The sequence below is a fragment of the Scyliorhinus torazame genome, chromosome 1 (genome assembly GCF_047496885.1).
Source record: "Scyliorhinus torazame isolate Kashiwa2021f chromosome 1, sScyTor2.1, whole genome shotgun sequence".
NCBI lineage: Eukaryota > Metazoa > Chordata > Chondrichthyes > Carcharhiniformes > Scyliorhinidae > Scyliorhinus > Scyliorhinus torazame.
The window spans coordinates 259177583-259193829 of record NC_092707.1 but is presented as its reverse complement, the minus strand read 5'-3'; the positions used below and the strand labels follow the sequence as shown (position 1 = coordinate 259193829).

At 50.2% G+C, this 16247-nt stretch overlaps 1 protein-coding gene across 13 annotated transcripts in view; it reads left to right on the top strand.

Annotated features, from left to right (window-relative positions):
* Positions 1–16247, top strand: part of syne1b (spectrin repeat containing, nuclear envelope 1b) — a 669902-nt gene that overhangs the window by 386705 nt on the left and 266950 nt on the right. For 7 of the 13 annotated variants that reach the window (XM_072505250.1, XM_072505295.1, XM_072505231.1 and 4 more), the window contains 5 exons: positions 1442–1639; positions 2027–2161; positions 8330–8503; positions 11291–11452; positions 11675–11869. In XM_072505250.1, coding sequence (XP_072361351.1) covers positions 1442–1639; positions 2027–2161; positions 8330–8503; positions 11291–11452; positions 11675–11869 — 864 coding nt within the window. The remainder of the gene's footprint in view (positions 1–1441; positions 1640–2026; positions 2162–8329; positions 8504–11290; positions 11453–11674; positions 11870–16247) is intronic. The other 6 variants (XM_072505314.1, XM_072505321.1, XM_072505222.1 and 3 more) reach the window with 4 other exon arrangements.

The window sequence follows — 16247 nt, the reverse complement described above, 5'->3', positions numbered from 1 at the left end:
GGAGATTTACCAGGATGTTGCCTGGTATGGAGGGAAAATCTTATGAGGAAAGGCTGATGGACTTGAGGTTGTTTTCGTTGGAGAGAAGAAGGTTAAGAGGAGACTTAATAGAGGCATAGAAAATGATCAGGGGGTTAGATAGGGTGGACAGTGAGAGCCTTCTCCCGCGGATGGAAATGGCTAGCACGAGGGGACATAGCCTTAAACTGAGGGGTAATAGATATAGGACAGAGGTCAGAGGTAGGTTCTTTACGCAAAGAGTAGTGAGGCCGTGGAATGCCCTACCTGCTACAGTAGTGAACTCGCCAACATTGAGGGCATTTAAAAGTTTATTGGATAAACATATGGATGATAATGGCATAGTGTAGGTTAGATGGCTTTTGTTTCGGTGCAACATCGTGGGCCGAAGGGCCTGTACTGCGCTGTATTGTTCTATGTTCTGTAAGATTAACAGATCAGGAAGGGGGTGGGGGTGAGAATGATAAAGTGAATTACTACGGATGCTGGAGTCTGAAACAAAAACAGAAAATACTGGATAATCTCAGCAGGTCTGACAGCATCTGTGGAGAGAGTAGGGAGCTAACGTTTTGAGTCTGGGAGACTCCTTGTCAAGGTAGGGGGCTGAGTTCCTTTGTGCAGCTTGTAACAAATTAAAACCACACGATTCATTTTTCTTTGCTGTACACCTACGCAGTGATTTGCCCAGTTCCACCTGACACGTTTAAAAAACACACACACATATACTGGACTAATTTCTGCAAATGGTAGAATTTTTGTAGAAGAGGGTCGGAAAATCTGCGCAGCAAGGATTTGACAGAATGATTAGATTGCACAGGTACAGTTAATATACTGCAGTTTGGCCCCAGTAAAGGAGACAATTGGGAGAGCATGCTGTGTGAATGTGAAGGCATTGAGCAGACCGCTGTATGAAGCTGTTAGACAGGAGCTCACAGGACAGCTAATGCTGAACTGAGCATTTCTAATCAGCCCCCATCACCATGTGACCCAGCTATTTAGCAGTCAGCCATCTGTTTCATCGCTCGCACAATGGGAAGGCTTGGATCAATTGCCTCTTTCCTCCTGGGCTGCTTCAGATCTGTTGGAAACTGATAATGTTGGTGCTGCTTATGTTAGAGGTGTTGCCTGCACTGGGGGATGGGAGAGAGAGGAGATTACTCAGCTCATTTCCTGTTTTGTGCAGTGCAGATTGCCATTAGAGGTTGTGTGGTAGAACTATCCACACACACACACTCTCTCTCACACACATACACTCTGAAGATTCTGCCTACAAGGTTCGCTGGTGATGTATGGATTCAGTCACAGTCCCGGCTGATCACTCATTGGCTGTTCCAGCAGAGAACAGGGGCTGGCTGGAGTGAATGTCTGAGGCGTTGGACGAGTCTATGACCTATTCTTTTGTCCCCCATCAACAATGTCTCAGCAGGATTTTGCTCAGAAAATTAAGGGATACCAGGAGCAGATTGCCGCGCTGAATACGAAGTGCAAGATGTTGACCATGAAAGCGAAACATGCCACGATGTTGCTGACAGTCACTGAGGTGGAGGGTCTTTCTGAGGGGATGGAGGAGCTGGACGGCGAACCTTTGCCCACACACTCAACCCACCCGTCCGTCGTGATGGTAAGATCACCAGCCGCCTCCCTCTAAACATTGCTCACCGACTGTGCCAGCATAATATCACCCACCCTCCTGCTTTAATCACCTGCTTTATCGCATTGCCTGTCGTGTGTGAGTTAACCCTTTCCCTCCCGGAATGTTTCCCCAGCTTATCCACTGCGATAGAGATTCCTATCAGATGGTTAGTGGGGGTTGTGTGGGGTTGGGGGGGGGGGGGGTTTAATGCTAATTTTCTGTTGTTTTCTCAGGTTTTGATTGAGGCCTGTTTCGCATGACTGAGAAAGGTTGTAATGTTTTCAATGATTTGTGCTTTACAGTGTGATTTAATGTAACCCCTGTCCTGATCTCTCTCTCATCGAATTGTGTTCCCTCCGGCTCGGTTTCTATCAGATGACAGCTGGGCGCTGTCATACACTCCTCTCACCTGTCACTGAGGAGTCTGGGGAAGAGGGGACCAACAGTGAGCTTTCCTCTCCGACCGCTTGTCGCTCTCCCTCACCTAATGCTGATATGTCTGGTAACCAGGTACTATCTTCTGCTTAATCCTTTTCACTGTTCGCATGCTTAATCAGTAGTTAGACATCACATTACTCTGGTATAATCTGACCACTGCTCCCTCATATTCACATGAGAAGGGTGTCTTCCTGTAACATTTATATCGCTGAACACTGTACTTTGCCTTCAAAGCTCATCATGTCTCGAGATGGTTAAAAGTAAATTACACATCTGGATGCAACCCTGAACTGATTGTCACCGCTGCACATTAAAAAAATTAATGAATAAGGAAAGGCCATTTGTTCATCCTGCAAGTCCCTTGACTTGTACATTGAAGCTCATACCTCCAGCCCCTTAACTCATCTACCGAAGGCTAACCCCTTTTGTTTACTAACTCTCCTGTTGACAGTCACTCACATTGTAAATTTTCATGCTGCTGTCTGTGCACCTCCGTCTGTGCCCTCCCCCTCACAATGGCAGCCACGCTCTGTTCCTACCTTGCACAAAAAAAAACACCAGCCACCGCCCGCTCATTGACTTTAGACCCCTTCCAGTGGTCGTTCAGCAGAGGTTATTCTGTTCCTTCCAGACAAAAGCTGGAAATCTGAGTTCCTACCCTTTTGAAAGTTTCTGGGCAGAACTTTCCATTCTGAGTATGAAGTCTGGTGCCAGGGGCTGTTTAGCACAGGGCTAAAACGCTGGGTTTGAAAGCAGACCAAGGCAGGCCAGCAGCACGGTTCAATTCCCGTAACAGCCTCCCCAAACAGGCGCCGGAACGTGGCGACTAGGGGCTTTTCACAGTAACTTCATTTGAAGCCTACTTGTGACAATAAGCGATTTTCATTTCATTTCAGGTGGGAAAGTTGGCATGATTCCCGCTGGGCGAACATGTGCGATCTTACGCTTCTGAGCTAATTAGTTATCCATCAGCGAGGAGCTTGGCGAATCTTGTGGCAGGGTGGGCAGGAGGCCTCGTCGTCGCCTTATGGGGGTCAATGGTCGTGCCACCAGATTTTAAGAACATCCGGACGCATTCAATCACTGCAGACCAGGAGCTCCGCACTGCTCCTCCAGAGTCCTTGCTATCGCAGTTCATACTGGAGAAGCTGACAGATGTGAGCAACCACATCCCAGGAAATACAGTGGCGCCTCTGGCATTGCCTTACACTCATTTAGGAATAAGAGCACCGCAGGCAATATACCCATGGTTGGGCTAATGTTCACAGTTGCAGTGGTCCATATTTGCCAACCTCTTGACCTTCTAGGAGACCTGCTGTCTCTTGTTGCTCAGGCCATTCCTCCTCATAGCCCCGGGACAACCGGCAACACATCTCCACATCTGAATGAGAACCATTATCAAAGCAGGGTTGCCTGCAGCCTGAATCATTGATACCTCAGTGGATGGGTGAATTAATTGAAGTTATACCTTTAGTATGCATGTCCTTTACAGGTTTCCCTCCATCTCAAAGTCAACAGCTGGTGCTAAATCTTTTGTCTGGCCTTCACTAGACCTGGTTTCCCCACCCCACTCCTTCCAGGTAAATGACATTGTGAAGTACCAAGAATCGGTGTTCCTCCCATTCATGCATGATTGCATATGGAGACATTACCCTGGTTCAAGAGTAATGAGAGCCAAATACAAGATGCCTCTCATGCCTCTTTTCCGCTTGTCTCCAGTACCCTCAAAACTCTACAGAGTCCATTGTCTTGGCAGCATAGAAAGACTAACCACATGATCCCTTGTCAGCCACGACCATTAACCTGGGACGATGGAGGTTTGGAGTCGCAAGTTGGGTGTCCTCCATCAGCTGTACCTCTTCGAGACATCCACCTCCCTCCCCTTCACTTTCTTCATTCTTGCCTCCAACTGCAGCCAGTGACAAATGGCACAGAATAGACAGCAGCTCCACACCTTTTGGGATCTTGATATTATGAGATCCATGAGTCAGGAATAAACCTGCTCCATGCAGGCTTCTCCATAGAGAGCGGTGAAAACAAGTGAGCATCATGGACAACCAGTTGCCCCATAATTATTAGGGTGATGTTTTAGTCGACCAAGTGTACTGACCTTGTACTCCACCCACCTGAAACAACACTCCTCCCACCTCGTGGGATCTTAACTCCGCGGTCAAGGTCAGTTTGGAAAACTGGTCTGTGTCACCTTTCAGACTTGCTCCACCACATTCTGCCATCTGCCTGTCACCCACCAACATTGCCCCCTCCCCCACAATCTCCCTCGACCCACCCAATTTCACTATTACTCTCCCCTTTGTCACCCTTGAACCTCCGTCCGTCACCCTGGACCCAAAATAATCCCCGTATAAGCCTTCCCTCCCCTGAGCGTCGACAGCCGTTACCGTCTCCATGCCGCTCTGACCCTACCCCCTACTGTTATCTGAGCCACCTGTGTAGTCCACCTCCATGACCCAACTGATGAGACCTTCACCAACCAGACTATCAACTGGCCCTTACCACCCTATTGCATCCCAATTCCCCCCCTCTGAATGTGTCCGTTCCCAACTATTACTTGTGTTCTGTCCCTGGAACTTCACCATCAGCATCACCGACCCTGCCCTCTGAGACACTCCTTCCTAACCACCTTCACCAGACACTCTCCCTACCCTGTTGCCTTAAGCCTCCCTCCTGTTTCCAGTCTTTTCTACAACCTTCCAAATTATCGGCCACACCCCCCTCCTCCAGCATCGGTAAAGCATTTGCTCTTGGCGAAAGCAGCATCGACGTACCTCAAAGTCACGGAAGGGCTACAGCTCGCTGGGTGCACGGCACATGTTTACTGCCATAAAACTGAACATTCTAAATTCTCACTGGCGAGGAATTCATTTGGAGGGCAAACTTAATTCCGGCAATGTGGCCTGTAAAATGCTAATGCATGCAAATGGTGTTCCCGGCATTGTTCTTTGTGAAGCTCGACCCACCTTTAACCCCGCCTTCACAGTCGGGAGAATGATATTTACATTTTATCCTGCCATCAGGAAACCGCCTCCACGGGTTAGTGGGAGGGGAGAATTACCCTTCCTCTGATTTTTACTCCTGGGATTAATTTGCAAACTCTCTGGAACGTCTCTGCAGTCCCATAGGGTTCTGCTGGCCCCATGCTAAGATTCGCTCTGCAGCCGGATTAATTCAATTCATGGGATTGATTCGAACCCTGGGCTATATTTTGCCCTTTTCCACTCTAGTATCTTAACTTTTACTTTTTTTTTTGAAAAACATTTTATTAAGACATTTATGATTTTATGACAGTAATTACAAATATAAACATAACTCTGTAAATAACCCTCCCCCCCCCCAGCCAACAACCATACCCAGCCAACATGGCTTACACACACACAGTTCCCCAGTGTATCTAAACTCTTCCTTTTTGAACCGTGTCCCCGAACATCCCCAGAGAAGACTGCCCCTCTATCACACTATTACCCAATTACACAAACCCAGCTACAATTAGAAAGATTCCACTTGTTTTATCCCTGCCACCTAATCTGGCCTATAATTGTCCGATTTGTGAAGGGTCCTCATCGTTTCTCTGTACATCCCCTGATTCTGATGTACTGTACGGTGTGTTGTATGTCCCAATTTTCCTCTATTTCCTCCCTTATTGGACATGGACACTTGCTCCAACTCCAGTTTGGATGGGTTGTGAGGCGTCCTGGACATTTAGTGCTGTTGAGCTATTCACCAATGACAACATCGCTGTAGAGCCACCAGGCAATCCTAGTTTCGCGACAGGAACCACAGATGGGCAAAGTGCATGGCAGGTGTCCGGAATGCAAATATGATTTGGCATCCCTACCACTGACTCTAGCTTGAAAGCTGCACCAGATCAGCAGCTTTATGTAGAGAATGTACAATTTCCCTTCTTATCTCCCACACCCAATCCCCAACCTTTTTTTAAAAAACTCTGTGGAATAAAGTGTCCCCTGCTGACTGAACAGCAACTTGTGTTTATATAGCACCTTTAACATAGCAAAACCACACACTATGCTTCACTGGAGCGTCATCAGACAATACTTAATACTGAGCCACATAAAGAGAGATTTGGATATGTGACCATCAGCTTTATTAAAGGAGAGTCCATAGAACCATAGAACCATAGAATCCCTACAGTGCAGGAGGCCATTCAGCCCATCGAGTCTGCACTAGGCCCCTGAAAGAGAACCTCCCTGCCCTTTCCCCATGGCACCATAACCCCACCTAACGTACACATCTTTGGACACTAAGGGGCAATTGATCATGGCCAATCCACCTAATCTGCACATCTTTGGACTGTGAGAGGAACCGGAGCACCCGGAGGAAACCCACGCAGACACGGGGAGAAAGTGCAAACTCCACACAAACAGTGACCCAAGCCGGAATCGAACCTGGGACCCTGGAGCTGTGAAGCAATTGTGCTAGCCACAATGCTACCGTGTCACCCACGGTGCCACTATCTTAAAGGGGATGAGAGAGATAGAGAGGTTCAGGGAGGGAATTCCAGAGCTTAAATGTTCATCTCCAGACAGCCAGTTGGTGAAGGTGAGTTCTGGAGCCAATCTTTGCTCAGTTTTACATTTATTTATAAAGTTAAACCTTACAGGCGTGCACCTCCTAACTCGACCCCCCCATCACAGTTTCAATAAGTGTCTTTTTATATTATTTTAATAAAACCAATAATCAGTAAATTAAACAAATAAGAGGAGGATTACAGCCACAGCTGAGGCAGTGTAACTAAAAAAAATTAACATGTCAAAAGAAAACTTAACTAATTAAAATGTAATTCCCGGGGGTGATGATGCACCATGGTTCCTGGGGTGCCCACCAGTCACAGAAAGCCTGTGGAAGCACTCAAGTGAAACCCCAGTTAATGCCCACCACCTGCTTATAATTAAGCACGGTGGGCGGGATTCTCCGGCTGCGCCAGCCCGGCGACCGGAAATTCCCACCCGTGGTCAATGGACTTTCACATGTGCCGATCTTGGGGTGGGCGGGGCCAAAGAATCCAGTCCTATGAATAGACAATTAACACTCAGGGCTGAGCAGCAGAGGCAGGAATAACAATGGCGGAATGATGGAAATCGATAATGTCCAAGAGGCCAGAATTGGCGGAATGTCGTGTTCTTGGACAGTTGTGGGGCTGGAGGAGTTTACCGAGAAAGGGAGGTGGCGAGGTTATAGATAATGCAATATTGAGATCCCAGCCACTGGGATCACCAAATGTGCCTACACATTTGCTTGGCATACCAAGTGTAATTCTACAGGGATGTAACTGATTCTGATGTGCAGTGGCCACAGGTCAGGGTGAAGGACTAACTTTGCTGTAACTGGGGGAGACTCATTTATGGGGCCAAAGAGGGCAGCACGATGGTGCAGTAGTTAGCACTGCTGCCTCATGGTGTTGAGGACCCAAATTCGATCACGGCCCCGGGTCACGTCCGTGTGGAGTTTGCACATTCTCCGCGTAACTGCGTGGTCGCACCCCCACAACCCAACCATGTGCAGTGTAGGTGAATTGGCCATGCTAAATTGCCCCTTAATTGGAAAAAAAAGAATTGGGTACTCTAAATTTATTTTAAAAAAATTTATGGGCCCAAAAAGAGGAGGCAGCTTTACCCCTTAAAGATCGCCGGGGTGAATTTCCTTGCTTGTCATCTTTTTTCCCTGTGACGTTAGGAGAAGAACAGTAAAATGACCAACTGACAAGCGAACACAGTGTGCAAATTCATCTCTCTCTCCCGCCCCACCCCCCCCACAACACACACACACATTTAATAAGCTTCATTTCCATGATTGTAATTGTGAAAGCCAAGCTCGATTACGTTGTTTGAGACATCACAGGCCAAAGGGTGTCGGTAATCGGGTAACCAAGAACTCCTGTTTGGAAGGAGCAATGGTGAGTCGGCCTGTTAGACCTCTGACTCCTTCCACTCTCCTCAAGCCCTAGGGGGGCTGGGAAGTGGGGGCTGTTCTTTGTGTTGTCGCGACACGGGCGGGTCAGCCCCAAATCAGAGCACCAGGATCTGTTAGTATCAGCAACTCGAGGTATGTGGGAATTAATGCATGCGTTGCTGTGAGGTTTGGGGAGGGGGAGGGGCTAATCTCTAGGCCTACTTTTTCTAACTCTGTCGATTATGTTGGAGATGTAGTTATGATTATTTGATGGTCAGTTGTCCCGCATCTCAGTGTCAGTGTTTATGTTTCCAGGATAGTGCTTATTACGGAACACTATCTGTGTATGAATTGCAGACAGCGGCTCCTGATGCTCAGGATATGAATGTTGCACCATCGCTACAGGAACCGTTTGAGACCACACTGGGAGATCCGGCCTCCTCGAAGCTCGATGACCTGCAGCGCTCCTGGGAAACGCTCAAGAATGTGGTGAGCTGATGACTGATGGACACCATAAATACTCTCCCTTTCTGGCTGTTTCTGCCTCTCTACCTTGGGCGGTTTTCTTGATCTTTCCCCATTGTCCAGGGCTGCTGATTCCTTCCCCGTGGCTCTGACACACTTAGAGAATTTTCTTTATTCTTGTTCTGTGGCGTCACTGCTGAAAAATGCAATCGTGATCCATCACTAAGTCGCCCAGAGAAGGTGGTGGTGCTGGGCCATTTTAAACCACTTGCACATTGCTAAATCTGTGTGAGACGGGTGTCACATTTGGGTCATATTGGGCAAGGATGGCACGTGGGTTGTATTGGGCAAGGATGGCAGGTGGGTCGTATTGGGCAAGGATGGCAGGTGAGTCGTATTGGGCAAGGGTGGCAGGTGGTCGTATTGGGCAAGGATGGCAGGTGGTCGTATTGGGCAAGGATGGCAGGTGAGTCAGATTGGGCAAGGATGGCAGGTGAGTCGTATTGGGCAAGGGTGCAGGTGGTCGTATTGGGCAAGGATGACAGGTGGGTCTTATTGGGCAAGGATGGCAGGTGGGTCATATTGGGCAAGGGTGGCAGGTGGGTCGTATTGGGCAAGGAAGGCAGGTGGGTCGTATTGGGCAAGGATGGCAGGTGGGTCGTATTGGGCAAGGATGGCAGGTGAGTCAGATTGGGCAAGGATGGCAGGTGAGTTGTATTGGGCAAGGGTGGCAGGTGGTCGTATTGGGCAAGGATGGCAGGTGGGTCGTATTGGGCAAGGGTGGCAGGTGGTTGTATTGGGCAAGGATGGCAGGTTTCCTTCCCTATAGGGCAGGCCTGTGCCAGTTGCGGTTTTAAGACAATCCAGCAGCTTCATGGTCATTTTTACTGACCCCAGATTATTTTAAAACTGAATTCAAGTCCTCAAACTGCTATGGTGGGATTTGAGCTTGCGCCCATAGAAACATAGAAAATAGGAGCAGGAGGAGGACATTTGGCCCTTCGAACCTGCGCCACTATTCATCATGATCATGGCTGATCATCCAACTCAATAGCCTGTTAGGGATGCGCAGAAAATGCTGGCCTGGCCAGCGATGCCCACGTGCTATGAAAGAAACAAAAAACTGAGAGAGTAGATGGGTGCTTTGGTTTAATGTCTCATCTGAAAACCGGTTGCTCTGACAATGCGGCACTCTCTCATGTCCCCACACTAGCGGTATCAGCCTGGAACATGCACTCACGCCCCCTTACTGGGGCCTGAACCCATCAAACTCCGACTCACAGGGAGAAATCTCCTACAGAGGCCTGGCTGACACCCAAGGAGAGCAAGTATTTGTCTGAAGAATGATAGCGTGGGAATAGGAGGAGGGAGCTGATTTGACTGTGCAACTTATTATGGGGCAGATACACAATTTGGGAGAATAAATATTTAGTATTTCAAGAGGAATGAGAGGGTATCTAATTGAAACATAGAAAGTTCTGGCAGGGTTGGACAGACTGGATGCAGGGATGTTCTTTCCTGTAACTGGGAGGATCTAGAACAAGGGGTCACAGCCTCAGGATATGGGGTAGGCCATTTTGGACTGCGATGAGGAGAAACATCTTCACCCAGAGGGTTGTGAATCTGTTGAATTCTCAGCATCATAAGTTTGTGGAGGAAGAAGGAAATATATGAATTTCTAGATTCTAAAGGTGTCAGGAGTATAGGGAGAGTTCGGGAGTATAGTATTGAGCTAGAGGATCAGCCATGATTATATTGACTGACAGAGCAGGGTCAAATACCCTACTTCTACTCCTGTTTTCTGGCCGGTATTTACCAGCTATTCATGCAGACGGAAAATTCTGGTACCACGCTGGTGCACGGGCTTCCCGGCAATATGGGGTGCTGTCATCAGGCATTCCCGTTGACAGTGGCAGGGTTGGTAGATCCCGCTGGTGGGCTGCCTCCTCCACTGGAAAACACGTGGCGGGATGGTCAGTAAATCCCACCCTCTAGGTTTCTATGAACGGGTCGGGCCTATACCCACTGGAGTTTCGAAGATGAGATCTTATTAAAACATATGAACCTGAGGGGATTTGACAGGGTGGGTACCAGGAGGATGTTTCCTCTTGTGGGAGAAACTAGAGACAGTTTAAGACTGAGATGAGGAGAGTCTTTTCTCTCAGAGAGTAGAGCAGTAGAGGCTGGGTCATTCAGCTTATTCCAGACTGAGCTGGATAGATTTTTGACAAATAAGATTCAAGGGTTATTCAAGGGTTGTAATGGGGGTTGCGGCAGACGACAAAAATGATGGTACCGGCTTGAAGTGCTGAATGGCCTCCTGCTGCTCTTCAGTCCCATGTTCAAAACTTGTGTTGAGGTTAGTGTATAGATGGAGATACCTGGAGATTTTATTGTGTGTGTGTTTGCATGTGTGTGTGTGCACGTGCTGTGTATGTTGCACGTATGTCTGTATGCGTGGGTGTTTGTACACAGGCATGCATGTGTGTACGGGGCGTGAGCAAGTGTGCATGTGTCTCAGTGTGTGTAGTGCATGCGTGTCCCAGTGCATGCACATGGGTGCATGGGCATGCGCATGTATGTGGCTGCACATGCATTTTTGTATGCATGTGGATGTGTGTGTGTATGTGTGCGCACTTGTGAGTGTGTGCATGCGTGTGTGTGCTTTTGTTTTTCCTACCAGCCTGTAGTTACTAGGAAGGTGATTCTGGTCACATGGAGTAAATTTGATTAGGTCAACACACCTGATCACCAGCTATCTGACAGTGCGTCATGTAAATATTTGCCAGCTAAATCCTCTCTCTGTTGCAGATCAGTGAAAAACAGCGCACTCTTTATGAGGCTCTCGAACGACAGCAGAAGTATCAAGATTCCGTCCAGTCAGTCTCAGCCAAGATGGAGTCGATCGAGGGGAAGCTTGGTGAGGCGCTCGATGCAGACAAGAGCCACGATGTCCAGATGGCCGCACACCAGGTATGGCGCTGGAGTAGCTGCCGCCGATTAGCTTGTTACTGTTATCAATGTACTCTGCTGTTCCCCCAGGCATTTATCTCTCTGATTGGTTTAAAAGGAGCTGCTCTGGAGTACTTGGGACCAGCACCTCCCTTCACGCTTTAACCACAGTGTCGGGTGACCTTTGAGCCTCGGGGTTTGTCAGATTCGGATTAAGGATATTTGCGGTTTTGTGTCTCCTAGGCACTGATGGATGAGATTGTGACGCTGCAGGATGAGATCAATGAGCTGCAGATCTGTTTTGCTGAAGAGCTGGTGTCCGACACCGTGGACGCAGATACTTCTGACCAGCTGGCTATGCAGTCCACACTAACAGTCCTCGCAGAGCGAATGGCCACCATCAAGATGAAAGCACTGGGAAAGAAACAACTCCTTGAGGTTTGCAGAATCTTGAATTGTCTTTTGGGTGTTTTCAATTCCAGCTTTGTTGGATCACACTCAAAGACTCCTGTCGTTATCTGCTGACTCTGATTATCGATTAAATTCCAGAAGGAAGATTTGTGTGGGAACTGGATATAATTGGCTCAGGGAAGAGAGATTTTACTTTGGAAAATTGGGGCTCTTTTCATTCAAGTTAAGGCTAAATGGGAATGTTCAAAATTATGGGTTGGAATTCTTTGGTCATCGGGATTCGCTTTTCTTGCTGGCAGCGGGCCCTTGTCGGTGGGTATCCCGGCGGTGTGGAGTGGTTTCAATGGGAAATCCCATTGACAAGTGGCGGGAGGATAGAATCCCGCTGACATTGAACGGCGCGCAGCCAAGAAACACGTGGCTGGGGGAACGGAGAATCCCACCCCCTGAACTTGCTATGATACATTTGGACAACTCTTTCCACTGGTCAGTGAATCAGCAACTGGAGGTATTAGCTGAACATCATTGAGAAGTCAAAGAAGGAAGAGAATGGGCTGGATTCTCCACATCTCAGGCTATGTCTTGACGCCGGCGTGGGAACGGTCGCCTTTTACGACCAAACATCCGGCGCAAAACGGCCACAGACCCTCCGTTTGGCTGGGGGCTAGCAGGAAAACACCCGGCTCTAGCTCCTGAAAAGGCCCAAATGCTAGGTCCGTGGCCATGCAACATGGCGCCGACCGTGTGCGGAATCGACCTGCAAAATAGTGAACCCCTTTGGCCAGCTCGCGAGCCCCGGACTGCCCCCCCAACAGTGCCCCCAGCCCCTGCCAAAGTTCCCCCTGCCTGCGGATCAGCTCTCCCTCAACAGTGGCGGTGCTGGACTGAGTTCGCAGCTGCCATGCCGAGTTCCCGACAGGTATGATCATGAGAGACCCACGCCGTCGGGAACTCGGCCGGTCGGGGGTGGAGCATCGGGGGGAAGGCCTCAGGCTATGTTGATGCAGCGTGCGGCGTACTCTCAGAGTACGCCACTTTGGAGGGGGCGGAGCATCGCGAAAGCGGCGCCCCCTGCAATTTTGTCGGAAATGGGGATTCTCCGGCCGATTGCCGAACGTGATTTTGGCGTCGGCGTCCAGAGAATCATGTCTTTTACACGGTCAGCTGCTGGGAACTGAAATGCCTGGCCAGAATCTAAAACTTAAAAGGTGAAATGGGTGAATGTTGTTTGGAAAAGATAAGTTTAAAGAGGCATAGGGAAAAGATAAGCATTGGGAAGGGAGAATGGGACGGACTCTCTTATTTCCGAGAGAGGGCATGGGGGTGATGGACAGTTGATGTAACTGGGAATTGAGCTGACTGGAGGTGCAGATACTTGATGGTGTACAGTAACAATCATATGTAAAGGGAGCTGACTGCAGTCGGAGCAAAATTAAGCATCTGGGGCGAAATTCTCCGGAAACGGCGCGATGTCCGCCGACTGGCGCCCAAAACGGCGCAAATCAGACGGGCATTGCGCCGCCCCAAAGGTGCGGAATGCTCCGCATCTTTGGGGGCCGAGCCCCACCATTGAGGGGCTAGGTCAGCGCTGGACGAATTTCCGCCCCGCCAGCTGGCGGAAAAGGCCTTTGGCGCCCTGCCAGCTGGCGCGGAAATGACATCTCCGGGCGGCGCACGCGCGGGAGCGTCAGCGGCCGCTGACGGCATTCCCGCGCATGCGCAGTGGAGGGAGTCTCTTCCACGGCGGAGGCGGAAGGGAAAGAGTGCCCCCACGGCACAGGCCCGCCCGCGGATCGGTGGGCCGCGATCGCGGGCCAGGCCACCGTGGGGGCATCTCCCGGGGCCAGATCGCCCCGCGCCCCCCTAGGACCCCGGAGCCCGCCCTCGCCGCCTTGTCTCGCCGGTAAGGTAGGTGGTTTAATTTACGCCAGCGGGACAGGCATTTTAGCGGCGGGACTTCGGCCCATCCGGGCCAGAGAATCGCGCGGGGGGGCCCGCCAACTGGCGCGGCGCGATTCCCGCCCCCGCCGAATATCCGGTGCCGGAGACTTCGGCAACCAGCGGGGGCGGGATTCACGCCAGCCCCCGGTGATTCTTCGACCCGGCGGGGGGTCGGAGAATCTCGCCCCTGGTGTACCTTAAATGTTCTTTTGGGCAATTGTTTTCTGCGATGGTAAAGGCACAAAGATACGGTGAAGGCTTGAAAATAAAATGATTTGATTTGATTGGATTTGATTTATTGTCACATCTACCGAAGTACAGTGAAAAGTATTTTTCTGTGGCCGAGGGAACATACACAGTACGTACATAGTAGACAAAAGAATAATCAACAGAGAACATTGACAAATGGTTCATCGACAAACAATGATTGGTTACAGTGCGGAACAAGGGGCCAAACAAAGCAAATACATAAGCAAGGGCAGCATAGGGGATCGTGAATAGTGTTCTTACAGGGAACAGATCATCTGAGGGGGAGTCGTTGAGGAGTCTTGTAGCTGTGGGGAAGAAGCTGTTCCTATGTCTGGGGGTCTACAGACTTCTGTACCGATTGCCTGATGGAAAGGTCTGGAAGAAGGCAATGCCTGGGTGGGAGGGGTCTCTGATAATGCTGTCTGCCTTCCTGAGGCAGCGAGAGGTGTATACAGAATCAATGTGAGGGTGGCACGCTTGTGTGATGCGTTGGGCTGAGTTCACCACAGTCTGCAGTTTCTTGCGATTATGGACCGAGCAGTTGCCATCCCAAGCTGTGATGCACCCAGATAGGATGCTCTCTATCGCACATCTGTAGAAGTTTGTGAGACTTTAGCTTTAGCTAAAGAATGTATGAGAATTGGTTGAAAGTAATTGGGGGTGCGCTCTCGCTTGAGCGAAACTAGTTCGGTGAATAGCGGGAGAGGCCAAAAACGAGAACTGCGCCAGGCACGATGCAACCGGCCTGCTCCCATAGGCGAAATCAGGATCCCACCGCAGCGTGACGAGAAACCAATTATCATCACTTAAGCCCTATTTCCATACAATTAACGGGAGCCACCCCACATCCAACAGCCTCTGGTCATTTAGCGGCCTCCCCAGCAAGTGGTCATGCTGGCTCCGATTAGTATTCCTTTTGAAAAACGTGAACCTGGCGGAAGGGCGTCTATGTCTAGGTGTGTCCCCCAGGATGCACATCTAAGATGCAGGCAGCCAGCTGCTTACTACGTCCCGTGGCCCTCGATGTCTCTGGCGGGCATCCTCTGGGGACTCTGGGACTTACCTGCGACTGGGGCAAGCTCCGCAGCGCCTCGGTCATTCCCATCTGAGAGTGGGACATGTCCCGCAGAACCTCATCAAGGTCAGCCTGGTATTGGGTCATGTCCCCCAGCGAGTCGGACATTCTGCCGAGGCCCACAACCACTGCGCGATGCCTTGGACACCTTCACTAATGGTGCCAACGTCTTGCACCAGGCTCTCCACTACAGTCGCCACACTAGCAGTGTTGGCCTCGGTGTCACGCATTGCCGGCGACATCTCCTGCACCCGTAGCCTCTGGGACTCCTCTAAGCGTCTGTGGATCTGCTGGTGTGTCGCTGATATCTCCCTCTGAATGTCCCAGCCAATCCCTAATGTATCCATCAGCTTTTGGTAACCCTGTACCAGAGGCTCAGCATCTGGTTGGGACCCAGCCCGGTTCTGGAATCCAGAAAACTTCCGACTGCTGTGTCGCCTGGGCGTTCCTGCCTCCACTTGATGTACATCAGCAGCTGTGTGGTGCTCATCAGATTGTGCCCCAGAAGCCTGACCACTAACGTTTCCCACCGAGGTGCATTCGTCTGCACTGATGGAGGGTGGTGATGACAGCTGTGACGCGTCAATTGTGGCATTGTCGCAGCTCTCCTCTGAGGTGGTCTCATGGGAGGCAGGGGAGGATGCCAACCAGGATAGGCCGGTGCCTTTGGCTGGAGGACCTGCGGGACAATGGACATGTGGTCAGTGGGAGGGATGGGTCAGTCAGAATGGCAATAATAGCTCACGTTTTACAGGTCCTCCAGGTGGGGCCCAGTGGATCCTTACCTCTGCATCGTGTGCCAACCTCCGCATTGGTGACCGCTCTGACCTCGGCCAGCCCAGTCACCTCCAGGGCCCGTTCCTCAAAGGTGGTCAGGGTTTGTATGTCCGGCAATCAGGGCCCTCTCCCGACGATTGTGGGAGAGCTTATCCTGCGGAGACAGAGGGGTCAGGGGGACTATAACTGACTTTATCAAAAGAAAATTCCACGTCTCCGTGATGTAGAGGATCGGGTCAGCAGAACAAGGGGGTGAGCATGAAATGGGAAGAACTGGATTCAGTCAGGACCTGAAACACCTACTTCACTGAGAGAATGATCAGATTTGCAAGTGTTTATCAAGGGGGGTTGGTGGGGTCCTCT